Consider the following 20075-nt stretch of genomic DNA (forward strand, 5'->3'; position numbering starts at 1 on the left):
GTATTGTCTTTCCGTTGACTGATTAGCACAAAACAAAATCTATTAGTTGTACCTAGGTACATGTGACGATAAACTAAACTAAATTCAACTCAACGTTCTCCCTGTGATCATGTGGGTTTTCTCCAGGTGCTCTGGTTTCCTCCCACATTGCAAAGACATCAAGTTTGTGGTTTAATTAAGTTCTGTAATTGTCCCTTGTGTATAGGATAGAACCTTTGCACAGGTGCTTGTTGGTCGGCGTGGACTCAGTGGCCCGAAGGGCCTGTTTCCATGCTGTATCCCTAAACTAAACTAAACTAAATGTTTATTTAGTCGATTCCCTTTCTGATGTCTCCTCCATTGATTGTCCACATGTCTGATGAGCAGTTTGCCTACCAGGCAGCTCCCCTCAGCATCATCTAGCAATGCCAGAATTCTCGTCCACTTAATTACCAACATAAGGACAATAACAATGGCATATTTATTGTCCTCCTTCAAGATGACAACATCTGCGGTTCCACAGAAAGGAATTTAGCAGATGCCTCCAATTCTCCATAACCTGGACTACTGTGAAGAGAATGAAACCCTGGGCCATCTTGCTCTGCAACCATATGGGTCAAGTTTCATTGCCTATCCACTGCTGGACAGCAGCTTTTCACCAGGCTGCCCACAACCACCGGGAGATCAGGTTGGTTATTGTGAACTGAGTGGAGGTGTTGTGCGAAGCGATTGCCAAGCCTGCGCTTGGTCTCACCGAGGTTGATCATACGCTGAATAACCATATTTTCGTCCCCATCAGTTCGGTAACAACCCCCCCTCTCCTCCCCCCCCTCCTTCTTCTCCCCCCTCACCCCGTCGCAAAAGCTATTATTAGTTTTAAAGGCCTCGTAAAATAGTTATAGTAGTTTAAAAATCAATCTCTAAACCCGCGATCACCAGCAACCGCAGGGTCTCATAAAGCAAATAACTGAAGGTATGCTGTATATTTTTACATTAAAAAGGGCTTCTAAAGATCCCTTTATACAAAGTTTAATATTGCGAGTAGCTCATTTTGGGCCCATTATATCCCGCAGTATTTTTCTGGGCATTTGGGGCACAAATCTACCGCAATGTGAACGTTCTAAACCAGCGCGTTCACAGGATCCCACTAGAAAGCTGATTTAAATGGGCATTTATTTACAGCAATTGAACACTAAATTCCTTCCATTTGGTCTATAAATTAATGTAAATGAGATTTAAAAATCATGTTTTATTGTGAATTATTTGTGAATATTATTTGGACATTTAGGCTATTTAAAAATGTTAATCATTTATTAAGAAATGGATAGATGTTTAGATCTAGTAATTGAAGTCTGAAATTAGCTACAATTAGGTAACTAACTAATTATATGCTTTAATTTCAGGTCATCCAAGTAAGATTATTTTATATTTGTTTCAGAATGCTTCAATCTATGATAACTGAAAATTTCATTCAGTTCTCTTAATTTTTAAGAAGGTTATGGGCTTTTGACTGTTCACGATCACATCTTTTTTGTTATGTCCATAGAAAATCAATAGGGAACAAGATGCTCATTTCCCAGTATGTAAATGGCCATAACTTTTTAAATACTTGAGATATGAAAGTGAATTAGGTGTCAAATTAAACTTATTTTTATGCTTTATCTGATGGGACAAATTGCAGACTTGATTTTTAAAATCTCAAAATTTTGTAACATTGCTACTATGAGTGAGTGGTGCAGTATTGAGTTCGGAGACCAGCCCTCCCTTGTGATGCCGCGCGCCCCCTTACCCTTCAATCTCTACCCCCTTCCCCCTCCCTCTACCCTCCCTCTCTACCCCCTCACCCTCTCCCACTCTACCTCCTCCCCCTCCCTCTCCCACCGCGCCTACGCAGTTGGGGACAATGCATGAGTGGATAGGGTGGGGGATGGGGGAAAAGGAGCAAATCAATAATATTAATATAATATCAATACAATACAATACAATACCTTTTATTGTCATTTGAACCTCACATGAGGTTCAAACGAAATTTGGTTTCTGCAGCCATACAAAAAAAGAACCAAGACACACACCAACACAATTCAATTCACATAAACATCCATCACAGTGAGTCCTCCTCGCTGTGATGGAAGACAAAACTTAAACATATCTCTCCCCTGCACTCCCCTCTCCCCCCCATGTCAGAGTCAAAGACAGAGTCAAAGCCCCCGGCGGGCGATGTTAAATGTCCCGCAGCCATTAAAGCCACGCCGGGTGATGCAAGGCCACGCACCGGGTCTTGGTGTTGGAACCCCGACGGGCTCTTGGTGTTGGAGCCCCGGCGGGCGCTCACAAAGTCCCGCGGCCATTCCAAGCCACGCGGGGCGGTGATGTAGGCCCCGCTCCAGGTAACCTCAACCCCGCAACTCGGGCGGGAGAAGTCGCCGTTGCGGAAGCCCCGAAAAGCGGTCTCCCACCAGGGACCCGCGGGCTCCCGGCATCACTGTCCACAGACCTGCGGTAGGAGCCTCCGAATCTCCGGGTGTCGGGTCACAGCAGCGCTCCACCACAGCTCCACCCGCTCCGGACTCGGCCAGCTCCGTGATGGTGAGTAAATCCGCAGCTCCGCGACTGGAGCCCCAGGTCATTCCTGTTGGAGGCCGCTCCACGTTGCAGCCCCAACGACAACGGAGACCCGACAAAGAAAAGGTCGGGTCTCCCGTGCAGGGGAAAGACCTTAAAGTTCCCCCACCCCACCCCACCCCCACACACATGCCCCGACAAAAAAAACAATAAAAACTACATAGAACAAGACAGAAAACAATAAAAAGGCAGGCGGACTGCAGAGGCCGCTGCTGACAAGAGTCGCGCCGCCCAAAGGGGAGGGTTAGTGTGTGTGTGTGTGTGTGTGTGTGTGTGTGTGTGTGTGTGTGTGTGTGTGTGTGTGTGTGTGTGTGTGTGTGTGTGTGTGTGTGTGTGTGTGTGTGTGTGGGGGGGGGGGGGAGGTGGTTAGTGTGTGTGTGTGATGCCATAGGCTGCCCCCCCCCCGCAACCGTGGGATGTGGGGACGAGACCCAGCGGGTCCCACTTGGTCTAGTATGACAATAAAACACTCTTGACTAATGAGTCAGGAAGTCACTATGCAGCTTAATTGGACTTTGGCTAGGCCGCATTTGCAATATTGAATACAATTCTGGTCGCCCCATTACAAGAAGGAAGTGGAGACATTGGAGAGGGTACAGAATGCTGCCTGGATTGAAGGGTATTAGCTACAAGGTCAGGTTGGACAGACTTGGATACTTTTCTTTGAAACACCAGATGTTGAGGGAGGACCTGATGGAAGTATATAACTGGCGGACCAATAGAAAAATTGTACCCAGTACTATGCTGGAAGAAGCAGTATTGACAAGAACAGACATCCAGTAAGCATGTGTGACACTGCAGCCCATTCCAATGTAGAGAAAAGTGATGCAAAGCAGACAACATATTTCCCATAAGTAGCTATATATTTGTATGCAAATGATTGTGATGGTTTGGATACTGTTATCTTGGTATTGGAAACATTTGTAATTCCAGTTTCTAGACTCAAAGTATTTTTTGATTATATGTATATTATTCAGAAAACATTAATCATTGTGTTCAGTACTTAAATCAAATTCTAGCCATTTAAGTCCCAGACAAAGTAGTTAACAAATTATTTACATTCCCCTTTTGAGTATCTTTTCACAAGATTTCCAAATGTTTTCAGTAAAGTTATATTTGTAGTTTCACTTCAAAACCAACAAAGCAACATGAAACTAAATTTGAATGAAAGACAATATTCATCTGCAGCTAGCTGTTTCAAGATTCAAGAGAGTTTATTGTCATGTGTCCCAGATAAGACAATGAAATTCTTGCTTTGCTTCAGCACAACAGAATATAGTAGCCATGAATACATAATAGATACCCTCGATGGTAGGGAGGTCAGAGCCGATAATGGACTGGGCAGTGTTTACTACTTTTTGTAGTCTTTTCCGCTCCTGGGCGCTCAAGTTGCCGAACCAAGCCACGATGCAACCGGTCAGCATGCTCTCTACTGTGCACCTGTACAAGTTAGAGAGAGTCCTCCTTGACATACCGACTGTCCGTAATCTTCTCAGGAAGTAGAGTCGCTGATGTGCTTTCTTTATAATTGCATCAGCGTTCTCGGACCAGGAGAGATCTTCAGAGATGTGCAAGCCCAGGAATTTGAAGCTCTTGACCCTTTCCACCATTGACCCGTTGATATAAATGGGGCTGTGGGTCCCCATCCTACCCCTTCCAAAGTCCACAATCAGTTCTTTGGTTTTGCTGGTGTTGAAGTTATTGTGTTGGCCAGGTTATTGTGCTGGCACCATTTGGTCAGACGGTCGATCTCTCTTCTATACTCTGACTCGTCCCCATCAGTGATACGTCGCACAACAGTGGTGTCATCAGCGAACTTGATGATGGAGTTCGCACTATGACCAGCTACGCAGTCATGAGTATAGAGTGAGTACAGCAGGGGGCTGAGCATGCAGCCTTGAGGTGCTCCCGTGCTGATTGTTATCGAGGTTGACACATTTCCACCAATACGAACAGTCTGTGGTCTAATAACAGAGGCTTCAAAACTCTCAGACCACTTAGAGTTTCATTGTCTCAGTTCAAAGAATTATTCAGTTTTAAACATCTAAATCTTATTCAACATTGCATCTAATGATTTTTCACAATTTCATTTCCACAATTTTCATTTAGTTGATGAGAAAATAATTATAATCAATTTGTTGAGAAACAGTAGCCATTGAAGAGAATAGGATGAGAGATCAACTTAGAGAGGAAAATCTGACTAGGCATGAGGAGGTCATTAGAGAGAATGCGGCAGTGGATGACTGAGCAAGGTGGTGGAAAAGCAAGGAGGGGGTGAACACGTTGACAGCAAATGGTGGTCAGGCGACCTGTGTGAAACTACTGATATGAAAGAATCGTATATTCCATCAATGTCAAGTTAATACAAATATATGCAGGCTCGAAGGGCCGAATGGCCTACTCCTGCACCTGTTTTCTATGTTTTTCTATACTATTAAAAAAAGATAAAGGAATAATTTCTAATTCCTATTGCAATTAAAAATGCACTGCATGAATCAAAGCGATATTGAACATCTTTATTAAAATTGTGTGAGGTAGTTGAAAAATTCCACTGGTCTGTCATATGATGAGGTGACATTAGATTCCTTTACAGTAAGTGGGAATCTAATAAAGCAAACAATAGACAATAGGTGCAGGATTAGGCCATTCGGCCCTTCGAGCCAGCACCTCCATTCAATGTGATCATGGCTGATCATCCACAATCAGTACCCCGTTTCTGCCTTCTCTCCATATCCCTTAACTCCACTATCCCTAAGAGCTCTATCAAACTCTCTCTTGAAAGCATCCAGAGAACCAGCCTCCACTGCCCTCTGAGGCAGAGAATTCCACACACTCACAACTCTCTGTGTGAAAAAGTTTTTCCTCATCTCCGTTCTAAATGGCTTACAACTATTCTTAAACTATGGCCCCTGGTTCTGGACTCCCCCAACATTGGGAACATGTTTCCTGCCTCTAGCGTGTCCAAACCCTTAATAATCTTATATGTTTCAATAAGATGCCCTCTCATCCTTCTAAATTCCAGAGTATACAAGCTCAGTTGCTCCATTCTATCAACATATGACAGTCCCGCCATCCCGGGAATTAACCACGTGAACCTACGCTGCACTCTCTTAATAGCAAGAATGTCCTTCTTCCAGTTTGGAGACCAAAACTGCACACAATACTCCAGGTGTGGTCTCACTAGAGCCCTGTACAACCTCTTAGGGTTGTTACTTTGATCCTATACTCAACTCCTCGTGTTATGAAGGTCAACATGCCATTCACTTTCTTTACTGCCTGCTGTACCTGCATACTTACTTTCACTGACTGATGAACAAGGACCCCCAGATCCCGTTGTACTTCCCCTTTTCCCAACTTGACACCATTTAGATAATAATCAAATGAACAAATTATGGGTCAGAGCATCTCCAAATTGTAAGGTAGATTACAAGCTGCAAAATTGCAATGTTTATACAAATAGACTATGAAAAAAAGATAAAGGAATAATTTCTGATTTTTATAGCAATGAACAATGCACTGCATGAATCAAAGCCACATATTGCTTGGGATTCCAAAATAAATAGAATAATTCTCTACTGATAATGAGATCCAAATTATAGAAGCAATTAAAAAAAATCTATGGATTAAATACAATTTAAGAGTTATAACTAGTATCTTGAGGATTAATAAAATAAAGTCATCCAAATTTTAATTTAAAAAGACCGCTTGGGGCAATAATGGTGACAAAAGTTAACATTAAATATGAATAACTGGGGAAATATCAGAGAAGTGGAAATTACTGGTGGGAGATTCGGGATTCGGGATTCGCAATTTTTAAACAGATGTACGCGTAATATGATTTTTATTCATATTTTGCTGCAAAAAGAGAAATTCAGACAGGGTCTTGCTTTTCTTCTCTTCGGCAAATATTTTCTCCACCTGAAAATTATTGGAGATTATTGAAAATTATTAATTCTCTCAGAAATTATACAGGTGAGAGACACAAAATGCTCGGGTAACTCAGCAGGACAGGCAGCATCTTTGAAGAGAAGGAATGAGTGACGTTTTGTGTCGAGAGATGTGCATGGTAAACTGTGGACAACTTAGCATGAGGATTTAAAGCATGTAAGTAACCTTACTTCTACTTCTCTAACTGCTTCTGTGCATCAGTAAGAATATAAATAATGAAAATAGTATTTTCACAATAGCTTGCTTCTGTAATGAATATTCACTGGTCTACTGTGGTATTGTCAAGACCTACTTAGGCTATGCAAGAATTAGAAAAAACATCATATTGACTTTCAAATTTCTAAACAAAAATAGAATTTGAGATAAAAGACAGTATTGAACACCACCTTTGCTTAAATATAAGCATTTGTAATCAGAACCTTTAGAATTCAAGCTGCACTGCTCTTCACACTGCCTAGCTGGCAGAGCCAAAAGTTAAAAGGCACTATCTTCTAGATCACATGGAAGCAAACATTTGCATGATAACGTACACGTTATAACAACTTAACAGAGCAAAATATACCAAGGTGTTTCAAAAAAGTATTATCAAACAAAATCAAGGCATAAGAAATTTAAAGAGCAAGCTAAAAAGGAGAAAAACAATGAGTTTACAATTAGGGCCTCAGGAGCTACAGGTAGTTACCGATATTTGAACAACTAAATTTAAGTTGTCCGTATTGTCCACAGTCCACCAATACGTACACAGTCTGTGCGTATTTGTGGAAATATGTCAACCACGATAATAATCAGCACGGGAGCACCTCAAGGCTGCATGCTCAGCCCCCTGCTGTACTCACTCTATACCCATGACTGTGTAGCTGGACATAAAGCGAACTCCATCATCAAGTTCGCCGACGACACCACTGTTGTGGGACGAATCACAGATGGTGATGAGTCAGAGTATAGAAAGGAGATCGACCGATTGACCAATGGTGCCAGCACAACATCCTGGCTCTCAACACCAGCAAAACCAAGGAACTGATTGTGGACTTTGAAAGGGGTAGGATAGGGACCCACAATCCCGTTTATATCCACAGGACGATGGTGGAAAGGGTCAAAAACTTTAAATTCCTGGGCGTGCATATTTCCGAAGATCTTTCCTGGTCCCAGCACACTGATGCAATTATAAAGAAGGCACATCAGAGCCTCTACTTCCTGAGAAGATTACAGAGAGTCGGTATGTCAAGGAGGACTCTCTCGAACTTCTACAGGTGCACAGTAGAGAGCATGCTGACTGGCTGCATCGTAGCCAAGTACGGCAACTTGAACGTCCAGGAACGGCTGCGGCTCTGGCCTCCCCACCATCGAAGGGATCTATCGCAGTCGCTGCCTCAAAAAGGCTGCCAACATCATCAAAGACCGACACCATCCTGGTCACACACTCATCTAAGAAGGTACAGGAGCCTGAAATCTGTAACATCCAGGTTCAGGCACAGCTTCTTCCCCACAGCTATCAGGTTAATAAACACGACACCAAATAAACACAACACCAATAGAGTGAATAGAGCAGCCTTGAGGTGCTCCCGTACTGATTGTTAATGAGGGTGAAGTATTTCTGCCAATTCGAACAGACTGTGGTCTGTGGATGAGGAAGTCGAGGATCCAATTGCAGAGGGATTCGCAGGGACCCAGTTCCATGAGCTTGGTAACCAGCTTGGAGGAGATGATGGTATTGAATGCCGAGCTGTAGTCTATAAACAACAGCCTGATGCAAGTGTTTTTACTGTCCACGCGGTCCTGTGCGGAGTGGAGAACCAGTGAGATCGCATCCTCCGTTGACCTGTTGTGACGGTAGGCAACTGTAGTAGGTCGAGGTTCTTGGTGATATTCGTTGAGGTACGTCACCTAACTCTTCTTGGGCACCGGTATTATTGATGCCCTCTTAAAGCAGGTGGGAACCTCCGACCTCATCAGCGGGGCTGGCCAGTAGTGGATGGTGGCTTCTGCAGAGAAGCTGAGATATGGTTGCATCTTGTAATAATACAGAACCTGCAACTGTGATGAGCTGGGTACATGCTCCAAAGCTTATCCGAAAACAATTTTGGAAAATAAATATCATTGGAATCCTAATTGGTACTCCTTCCTCAGATGGTATGGAAAACAGATTATTCAAATAACTATTTTCTTATTATTCATGGGACCTAGCTGTATCCAAATCGGCTGCCATATCTGCCTTCAAGAGTGAAACTATGCGTTAGTGGTTTGTAAAGAATCTGTGACTTATGAAACAGAGTTTTGGCATTGTTGAAAAATCAACATTCCTTACAGATTTCCCAAATTTCAGTTTCTCAAGTCTGTTCAGTAAATGCAATGTTGTTTATATTTTTGATGACACATTAAATTAAAATGCAGTTGAAGTGCATTTATTTTAATTAATTATTTACTAAATTATAATAAACCTGTGATTAACGCTGAAATATTTCAAGATCTAGAAAAATCTAAACCTCCACCACAGAGCCTTTACACCTTCAAATTAAATTCCATAATACCGCAACAGAAAGATATAATTAAGATCAGGCTCCTTAAATTCATTAATTTAATGGATTAAAAGTAGGACCAGTAGTATGATTACACGAGAACCTTAAGAACTCAAGAGTTTAAAGAACGGAGGTTCAACAACATGCTGGCTGTCAGATGTCTAAAAGGTGCTATATTGTTGTCTGATAAAATGAGAAATAAGCTCTGCCCCATTTGTTGCTGAGACTATTCTGGCAACTATCAAAACTAATACTTAAAGATACGTCAAAGAGAGAGAGACAACCAAGTCACGGCAGAGTCGAGTATATTGAAGACACAATTTCAAAGTTTTGGAAATTAAATTATGTTAATTGTTTACAAAACAGTGTTGAACAATGGTGCCAGTCTATTGGAACCAGAGCACAAACAGTAGAGGTTTAAGGTGAGAGGGAAAAAACATGCAGCATGAAAACAGACCATTCAGCCTACTCTTCCATGCCGACTTAGATGCCATATCTAAGCTAGTTCCATTTGCCCATGTTTCTCTCTAAATCTTTCCCATCCATGTGGCTGTCCAAGTGTCTTTTAAACGATTGCATCTGTTATAGTACCTGCCTCAACTACCTCCTCTGGCATCTCATTCCATATAACCACCACCATCTGAGCAAAAACGTCACCTACAGGATCCTATCCAATCATTCCCCTTGCACCTTAAACCTGTGTCCTCCGGTTCTTGACTTCCCAACTCTGGTATAAGATTCCCCCTTTCACTTCCCCTCATGATTTTATACACTCCGATAAAGATCACCCTTCAGATTCCCGCACTCAAGTCCTGGCAACATTCATGTAAATTATATCCAGATTTCAATCCATACTCTCTGACAAGGGTGATATCAATGGAGGCCTAATGGCAATACAGAAGGAAAAAATATTTGTTTATATAATGTTGACACTCTGGAGAATGAAATCTTTCTTTTTATGTTGCCCATTCAACATACCCATGTGTCTTTACTGACTTAAGTCTTCCGCACATTTTTTTTCACCTAGTTTTATTGAAATAAAAACTATATTTTCTTCCGTCATAAACATTGTTTGTAAATATTATATATTCCTTACCTACCCTGTTGGTTATATTGTCAAAGATTATTGGGGTTGGAAGTTTATTTGTTGTTATTATTTATAAAAATGCCTTTAAAGACAAAAAAAGCTTGATTTTTCTACAAAATAAAATCTTGAATTTACAAATCTATGGCTTTTGTAAGATGCCACATTTTTATTGCCACACAATAAGAAACTTATTAGAGTATGCAATAATTTGGATATATATTTCAATAAAAATCCCTCCAAATAAAGTAATAAGTTGTGAAAACTGAAACTCACATTCAGGATGATGCACAAAATGAAATAATGTATTAAATAATGACATGATTGTTTTCGCTAGTTTGGGGGTCAGTCTCTCAATTCAATCACACATGACCTCCCAATGCTGATCAACCAAACTGTAGCTGCCTTTGTCATTATGTGTGAATGTATTAGTAATAATATGCTAGAAATTATTAATTACCTGATTTATCTGTTTTAATATAGCAGGAATGGCTTTGTCACCTATTTAATCAGAAATACTTGCAAATACTCCAGAAGGTAAAAAAAAGACATAATTATAGATGCTAGAAACGGTAACTACTTTATCGTTTTTTGGTGTTAGCAACGTTTAAAAGACAACTTTTGTGATTTTGTTTGATAAATTATTCTTGGATTGAAAGATTTGATCGCCTCTTACCAGTGCTGGACATGTGATTCACTCTTGAGGGAGTCAACAGCTCAACTGACTGGTCTCGAACTGAAAGTCCATCTGTAAACGAAAATAATTAAGTCTCGTAAATAGTATGCAGCAACTGCGGTAGTTTGCTGAAAAATAATCTCAACTCCGGGATAACCTTTTCCAGTGACTGTGCCTTAAAGTTTACATACAACGCACGCCCGGACTTGCAAGGAATATATTTTCATTCAAAGACAATAGTCAATACAGTTCATAATAATCAATTTCGGTGCGTTGACAATATTCACGTTTTGTTTGAAAACTGTGCCCAACGTACACTTTTAGTTGGCAAACTTCCTGAAAACAGCTCGTCAATCTTTTACCAGATACAAAAGGGCCGGACGAAATTAATTTTCAGATGATTTACCGACAATGAAACCCGCTGTTGAGAGAAACTCAACCCTGGGAGGTGGCAGCTAAAAATAGCCAGAGCGCTGCAGGAGATTAAAATGCAGAAACTCAAGAGGAGCACCGGCATGTGAGGACTCGAGGCCAGCACAAATCAGCTCGATTGCTGCTTAGGCCATATCGTTCAATACTGCAGACTGCGAACAAAATATACCAAATTAATCTTATTTTTAAAGTCGCTTTATTAATATTGGTGTTGGGCGCTGCAATTCCCATGTCTAGCTGCACAACTCTATTTCTACTTGATGGGGCGAAGTTTAAAGCCACCAAATTCACAAATTAAAATATATATTTGTATAAACTCTCCCGAATCTACACTATTCCAAATTCTCCTCGGCTCTGCGTTTTTGCATAATCGACAACCTCTTAACTTCTTTTGGGGGTCGATAGGAACATATTTCATATTCTGTTACCGTGAGGGTGTGCCTCTTTCGATTTACCGCTTTAAAAAAGAAAGATAGCAGTCATAAATATAGTTGTGCGACTAATTACCGAAGTGCCTTAGAAAGTCATTACGGAGAATTAAAGATAGATTGGGGGGGAGGAAGGCTTTAATTCCCTTGACGAAATCTCCTAGCTGTTCGCGGCCCGACCACTGTCTCCGATCACAGCTATTGTAGCTTTTCGGACACTTAAACTGACAAGGGTAAGTGTCCATTAAACACTCAACGGGAAAACGAAGTCAAAATAGGACCCGGATAGAGAAGTGCTGCACGTTTGCCATCTCCATAGTGAATCACTTACAGTAACTCCGGTCCACTGCGGGCACGTAGCTGGCGGCTCGGATAATGTGTCCATATATTGCGGCTGCACCAAATTCCCTACATATCTATTGCGAATTGGCTCCATTAACTATAAATGATGCAATACGCTTAGTTTAAAAACATACGGAACGTTTCGACGGCCTGGAATATCCTTTCACACGACCGCCCCACTTGTTCTGACAGCTCGTTTCTAGGGATCACGGTATAAAAGGCAGCTCCACTGTTTAATTCAGTGTTTTGCTCCCATCAGAATGCCCCTCAATTCTCATGCGTTAACGATGTCGTCAGCGAGGAAATGACCCAATTTCATTCAATTCTTTTGAATAAAGTCATTGTACATTATGCGATCAGAGGGGCAACGCTTATTCTGGGGTTGCCAAGCTTCGATGCAATATCATTTACATTCAAATACTGCTGAAAAGGGGTAACAAACTAAATACCCGAATAGCAGTGATGTCGGATTTTGGAACAACACGCAACTTTAAAAAAAATCGCATCATTGTGCATGTTTTCTTTCTTTTGTAACTATCTCGGTTGAGTAACTTTTCTCTCATAAAATGTTCCAGTAAATTAACTTGTCCTGTCCTATTTAGTGCGCTTTTGGTGTAAAATGATAAACTGAACTTTTCGCAGAGTGACAGAAATCCTTTTGTTGAAAGAGAAGCTTAATTTCCCTTTCTCCAGCGAACCGTTTTACACACGCATAATCCATGCAGTAACTTAACACAAGACTATCTAATTGCTCTGGAACTGACGGGGTCGGGAAATATTGGTTACAAAATCGCAGCTTCAAATAATTTCTTACGTTGAAATATGGCTGCGTGAAGTCATCCATATCACCAATAATCAGTGATGATAATGAATAGATATGAATTTACTCGTTTTGATTACACTCAAATTGTCAGCAAGGTGTTAAAATAGGACTAACCTTATACATGAGCGTTTAACTACGCATGAAATTAAATAAAATCATTATTGTAATAGTGGAACAGATACAGTTGCTACATTTTTATTTTATCATCCTCACAATCTAACTTTGATGGCAAATTTCACAAACTAATGTACTCATCACAAACAGAATCTTAATCTTTACACCAATGGTTGTAATAAAGGACACATAATATGGATAGGGTGCAAATAACAACAAAAGTCATCTTAACTCATTGCAACTTATACTAAATGGTTTTGTATTTTGCTATGTTTAAACAAGTAAAAGCATATCAGAAGTCTAAATTTTCTATTAGTTGGACTATTACTCAAATATCACAGGAATTAACTAAAGCATACCAAATGTTAGAACTAAAATAAAAAATATGATTAACATTGACTTTTTACGAGTGATTAATATTGCCATTCATGAATCAGGGGCCAGAACTGAATGTAAAGTAGTCAAGAAAAACATTAACACAAATGGCAGTATTTAACATGGAAAGAACATTCCAGAGCAAGAGAGTGTGTGTGCAAATTATCCACTGAAGCTCAAGCTGCAATTATTTGACAATGTGATATTATCATCCTCATACTGAACCTTTCCAGTTAATATTAGGTTAAAAAAATATAAATAACCATAATCAATGCTACTCATCCCAATTCTTAAAAGATTTATCAGAAATTTCCTTTGCTCAACATAGAAACATAGAAAATAGATGCAGGAGTAGGCCATTCGGCCCTTCGAGCCTGCACCGCCATTCAATATGATCATGGCTGATCATCCAACTCAGTATCCCGTACCTGCCTTCCCTCCATACCCCCTGATACCTTTAGCCACAAGGACCACATCTAACTCCCTCTTAAATATAGCCAATGAACTGGCCTCAACTTCCTTCTGTGGCAGAGAATTCCAGAGATTCACCACTCTCTGTGTGAAAAATGTTTTTCTCATCTTGGTCCTAAAAGATTTCCCCCTTATCCTTAAACTGTGACCCCTTGTTCTGGACTTCCCCAACATCGGGAACAATCTTCCTGCATCTAGCCTGTCCAACCCCTTAAGAATTTTGTAAGTTTCTATAAGATCCCCCCTCAATCTTCTAAATTCTAGCGAGTACAAGCCGAGTCTATCCAGTCTTTCTTCATATGAAAGTCCTGACATCCCACGAATCAGTCTGGTGAACCTTCTATGTCAAGAATGTCTTTCCTCAGATTAAGAGACCAAAACTGTATGCAATACTCCAGGTGTGGTCTCACCAAGACTTTGTAATAATAATAATAATGGATGGGATTTATATAGCGCCTTTCTAATACTCAAGGCGCTTTACATCGCATTATTCATTCACTCCTCAGTCACACTCGGTGGTGGTAAGCTACTTCTGTAGCCACAGCTGCCCTGGGGCAGACTGACGGAAGCGTGGCTGCCAATCTGCGCCTACGGCCCCTCACACACATTCACACACAGGCAAAGGTGGGTGAAGTGTCTTGCCCAAGGACACAACGACAGTATGCACTCCAAGCGGGATTCGAACCGGCTACCTTCCGGTTGCCAGCCGAACACTTAGCCCATTGTGCCATCTGTCGTCCCACTACTGTACAACTGCAGTAGAACCTCCCTGCTCCTATACTCAACACCTATCAAGTCTGATTCCTCGCAAAATGTAACACCTTATATTTTAGTACATAACATTTCAGCCAACATTTTTCCTGCTTACTTTACCAACCCATCTTCACTTATTTTTCGTCAGTTATTTATGCTTTACAGTTTGTTTTTTAATATAGCACTAATAGACTTGCATTGATCATTAAAAATATCACATGGCCATAACATCATAGTTTCGTACACTAGTCTAGTTTCTAAGTTCTGCTTTATCCATAATACTCTTTGCATTGAAATAAATACACTTCAGCCTGTTTGTCTCACCAAATAAATACACTTCAGCCTGTTTGGCTCAGCCACCAAGCACGACACCTGGAGGCTGCAGCGAATCGTCCAATCAGCAGAGAAGGTTATTGGCTGCAACCTTCCCCCCATTGATGAACTGTACACTGCAAAGGCCAGGAAGCTAGCGGGCAAGATCATCTCTGACCCCTCTCACCCTGGCCACAAACTCTTTGAATCACTTCCCTCTGGAAGGCGACTCTGGACTGTCAAAGCTGCTGCAGCCTGACATAAAAACAGTTTTTATCCACGAGTTGAGACATTTACTTGCATTTTTGCAACACATTTCTGTATCCAAGGATGTTTGAAAGATAATGTTAAGTTTCCACTATATTTTATCCTAGATTCTTTTTTATCAGACTAATAAAATAAATAACAACTTGAATGTGAGATCGATCTATTTTCACCAGGGATTTCATAAACTTAACATAAATAAGAATAAAGATAAGAATGTAAATGTATGCACAAATGTATTTAGAAATCTGTTTTTTCTAGGCCAATTACATTTATTGTTTAATGGCCCCCTTAAAACTTCCCCCAAAGAGCTGTGTTACAAAACTGATTGCTGTCATAAACTTTTCAACCAATGTTTTACAATGTTCAACAAATATCAGGTAGACACAAAATGCTGCAGTGACTCAGCGGGACAGGCAGCATCTCTGGATAGAAGAAATGTGTGATGTTTTTATCCAGAGATGCTGCCTGTCCTGATGAGCTACTACAGCATTTTGCGTCTATCTTGGGCTTAAACCAGCATTTGCAGTTCATTCCTTCAACAAATGTAAGTTTTGTTTTGTACAAGATATGCCACACAATCAAAATCAAACTTCCACATTAATGTATTGCAGCAATTTTCAAAACTTGCCATTTAACCTCGCTACAGGATGAAAAAATAATATTTTAAATATATATTTTATGCTCTGCTCATGCTGTGCATTTTCAAGCTTGATATTTATACCTGGATGATACAGAAACTACGGGAAATATTGTTAATAAAAATAACGTACGTAAAATTAATTTCCAAAGATATCTTAACATAAATTCAAACCTCAGTGACTTTAACATTTAAAGCACTGTGATAGTATTTGTTTTTTTATTCTCCATTTAAAAACAAATAGAAAAGATAACATAATATCATGAAATAGATCAAATGCTCTGGAAATAACAATCACCACATTGTATGAAGCAGAAAGTTTAAACAACATCTGCATTGTTCAATTTCTAATGTATTGCGCTGAATCTGCATCATTATGACAATAGCATTGACTGTTCCACGTAACATGTAAAACATTTTTTTTTTTAAATTGTCATTAAATATGTTTTGGCCAGCTATTCCTATGGCTGACACAACAGAAGAATGTTAAATTAATATGGCTTATTGCCAACATTTTTATTTCTACAAACTGACCAAAGGTTATAGGATTTAAGCTTGTTAGAATCAATAAAGTCTCCGTGAAAATGACTACAGTAATAATTTTATATGTTTGAATAAGATCACCCTTAATTTCTTCAAAACTCCAAGGAATATAGATCCAAACTGTCTAACTCTCTTGATAGGACAACCCTCTCATCTTAGGAATTAGCCTGGTAAAAAAAATCATTTTGGCAGCCTTCAATGCAACTACAGGTGCACAACCTTTTATCCGAAAGCCTTGGGACCAGACACTTTTCGTAATTCAGAATTTGTCGGTCTTCGGAATGGAAATTTTTTAGCGTAGATTTTAAAGGCTGGCTCAGTGGTAGAGTGCTCGGCTCATATCCGCAAGGTCGCGAGTTTGCGCCTTGATCCCGGCAGTAAACTCGGTCGCGAGTTTGAGTCTTCAATGTAGTTTTTTATTGCAGAATAAATGTTTGTATGAAATGCAGTGTAGGAGAGGTGTACTGATTGTGTGGGCAGAACTTTGGAAGTGGTTGCCCACCAGTCTAAAAAGCCGCTGTGTCTCCCTGTCCCTGGGATAGCAGGGGGCGATCAAACAGCACAATACCCCCCTCCCCCTCCAACTCCAGAGGAATCCGCTCCCCGATGGGCTGCTACGGCGACAAGTGGCAGTTTGCCCACAGCCCGAGCTGCGCCCCCTCATCCGCCACCCCAAGAACAAGACGTACCTTGCACACCATCAGCTTCTGCCCCTACGTGTTCCTCTGGAGTTGGAGCGGGGCTGGGCTGGAGTTGCTGCTGGCTGTGGGTCTCTGGGATCTCCGTGCTTGCAGTTGGCCTGGGGGTCGGTGTCCCGTTGGTCCTGACGTCTCCGGCCACCCCCCTGGACTGGAGCTGAGACTGGGAACTGTACCGCCCTTGCCCCCTCCCTCTGCAACTGCAAACAACCCCACTCTCCTGCAAGGGCGGTACAGTTCCCGGAGGATGGCAGGTGGCCGGAGACGTCAGGACCAACAGGAACCCACTCCCCGATGGGCCCCTACGACGCCCCGAGCTGCGCCCCGTCATCAGCGGGGCTGGGCTGGGCTGCTGTTGGCTGTGGGTCTCTGGAATCTCCGTGCTTGCAGTGGGCCTGGGGGTCGGTGTCCCGATGAGGGGGCGCAGCTCGGGGAACGGCTTCTGGTGGTCCTGACGTCTCCTGCCAGTTTGCAGTTTTCCTCTGGAGTTGGAACGGGGCTGGGCTGCTGCTGGCTGTGGGTCTCTGGGATCTCCGTGCTTGCGGTGGGCCTGGGGGTCGGTGTCCCGTTGGTCCTGACGTCTCCGGTGACTGGCACGGTCCTGCTGCAATCGCCGACGTGAAGACAGTGCAAAGCCCCCACGCCGGTGCAATGGGCGGGGAGCTGGAGAGGGGAGGGAAGGGGTCACACACATGGCGTGAGTCTACCGTGGGAACTTTTTAACTCAGCGGGCAGGCAGCAGCATATTGTCAATTATTAACCCTCCCGTGCAATATAGCCTCACCTTCTCTTTTATGAATGGGGATTTAGTTCCCCTTTCTTCGAGGACCGACCGGAGGTTCCGCTGTCACCTCTGCGGGCCGCCCTCGGTGAACGTTTTCAAGGACCTTTCTTCAAGGACCGAAAAAATGGCCGCTATTCGGAGGTTTTCGTTATTTGGATCTTCGGATAAAAGGTTGTGCACCTGTATATCCTTTTTTTTTGTAAGGGGACCAAACTGTGTGCTATGTTCGTGATGTGGCCTCACCAACACCCTGTGCCACTGAACAAAACTTCCCTATTCTTAAACTCTAACCACTTTGCCATAAATGTTAAAATAGCATTTGCTTTCTTACCTATTTGTTAGACCTGTTTGCTAACTTTTAGTGATCCATGCACCAGAGCACTTGGATCCTTCTTAACTTCAGTCCTTTGCAGTCCCTCTCCTTTTCGATAATATGCCATCTTTTGATTTTTCTTACTGAAGAGTATTAGCTCATACTTCACCACATTAAACTCCATTTGCTAAATTTTGCCCAATCTATCAAGCTATCATTGCAGAATCAAAATGTCCTTGTGACAACACGGCCTTCCATCTATTTTGATATCATTGGCAAACTTGGAAACATTCATATAGATCCCATCTCCAGGGCATTAATAAGTAAAAATAACTGAGGGCCAAGAACCAAGTTACACTAGTTACAGCCCTCCACGCTGGGAAAGACCTAGTTATTCCAACTGAGGAAAGTCGAAGGGCTAGAGGAACTCAGCAGGTAAAGCAGCATCTATTGCTTAAATAGAGACATGTTTGGGCCAGGACCTCTTTTCAAACTGATCAAACTCCATAAATTCATTTGACTAGGTTTGGTTACATTAAGGTTTCCTAAATTATTTTTAATTTCTGCTTTGATTATTAACTCTAACATCTTGCCAAGAATAGATGTTAAACTAATTGGCTTATACTCTCCAACCCTCCATCTTCTATTTTTGAATGGGACAGCCGCATTGGCGCTTTTCCAATACCCTTATGTCTAGGAAGGAACTGCAGATGCTCATTTATATCGAAGATACACAAAATGTTGGCATAACTCAGCTGGTAGGCAGCATCTCGAGAGAAAAGGAAGAGGTGACTTTTCGAGTTGGAACCCTTCTTCAGGCTTTTATCTCTTCTCCTTCTAGAAATGTATCTATCTTGTTTTTAACTATATTAAGTGACTCGCCTTCTACAGCCTTTAGCAGTTGCAAATTCCACAAGTTCACCATTCTAAATATCTTGCTCTATAACCTTTTGCACTAGAAATCCTACCCCGGAGGAAATTCCTTCCTGCATCTGAACAGTATAGATCTTTCAGAATGTTTTATCAACTAGAACCCTTCTCATTCTTCTGAAATCTTGCGAATACATAGAAACATAGAAAATAGGTGCAGGAGTAGGCCATTCGGCCCTTCGAGCCTGCACCGCCATTCAATATGATCATGGCTGATCATCCAACTCAGTATCCTGTACCTGCCTTCTCTCCATACCCCCTGATCCCTTTAGCCACAAGGGCCACATCTAACTCCCTCTTAAATATAGCCAATGAACTGGCCTCAACTACCTTCTGCGGCAGAGAATTCCAGAGATTCACCACTCTCTGTGTGAAAAAAGTTTTCCTCATCTCGGTCCTAAAAGATTTCCCCCTTATCCTTAAACTGTGACCCCTTGTTCTGGACTTCCCCAACATCGGGAACAATCTTTCTGCATCTAGCCTGTCCAACCCCTTAAGAATTTTGTAAGTTTCTATAAGATCCCCCCTCAATCTTCTAAATTCTAGCGAGTACAAACCGAGTCTATCCGGTCTTTCTTCATATGAAAGTCCTGACATCCCAGGAATCAGTCTGGTGAACCTTCTCTGTACTCCCTCTATGGCAAGAATGTCTTTCCTCAGATTAGGAGACCAAAACTGTACGCAATACTCCAGGTGTGGTCTCACCAAGACCCTGTACAACTGCAGTAGAACTTCCCTGCTCCTATACTCAAATCCTTTTGCTATGAATGCTAACATACCATTCGCCTTCTTCACTGCCTGCTGCACCTGCATGCCTACTTTTAATGACTGGTGTACCATGACACCCAGGTCTCGTTGCATCTCCCCCTTTCCTAATCGGACACCATTCAGATAATAATCTACTTTCCTGTTTTTGCCACCAAAGTGGATAACCTCACATTTATCCACATTATACTGCATCTGCCATGCATTTGCCCACTCACCCAGCCTATCCAAGTCACCTTGCAGCCTCCTAGCATCCTCCTCAC

At 41.7% G+C, this 20075-nt stretch overlaps 1 protein-coding gene across 9 annotated transcripts in view; it reads right to left on the minus strand.

Moving 5' to 3' along the window:
- Positions 1-20075, minus strand: part of hdac4 (histone deacetylase 4) — a 382917-nt gene that overhangs the window by 253442 nt on the left and 109400 nt on the right. For 7 of the 9 annotated variants that reach the window (XM_033024529.1, XM_033024526.1, XM_033024527.1 and 4 more), the window contains one exon: positions 10826-10897. The exons of 1 other annotated variant lie outside the window; for it this stretch is intronic. In XM_033024529.1, coding sequence (XP_032880420.1) covers positions 10826-10897 — 72 coding nt within the window. Of the gene's footprint in view, positions 1-10825; positions 10898-12016; positions 12237-20075 lie in introns of those variants that run through there. One more of the 9 variants, XM_033024531.1, reaches the window with a different exon arrangement.

This window comes from Amblyraja radiata, chromosome 7, assembly GCF_010909765.2.
Source record: "Amblyraja radiata isolate CabotCenter1 chromosome 7, sAmbRad1.1.pri, whole genome shotgun sequence".
Classification (NCBI taxonomy): Eukaryota; Metazoa; Chordata; class Chondrichthyes; order Rajiformes; family Rajidae; genus Amblyraja; species Amblyraja radiata.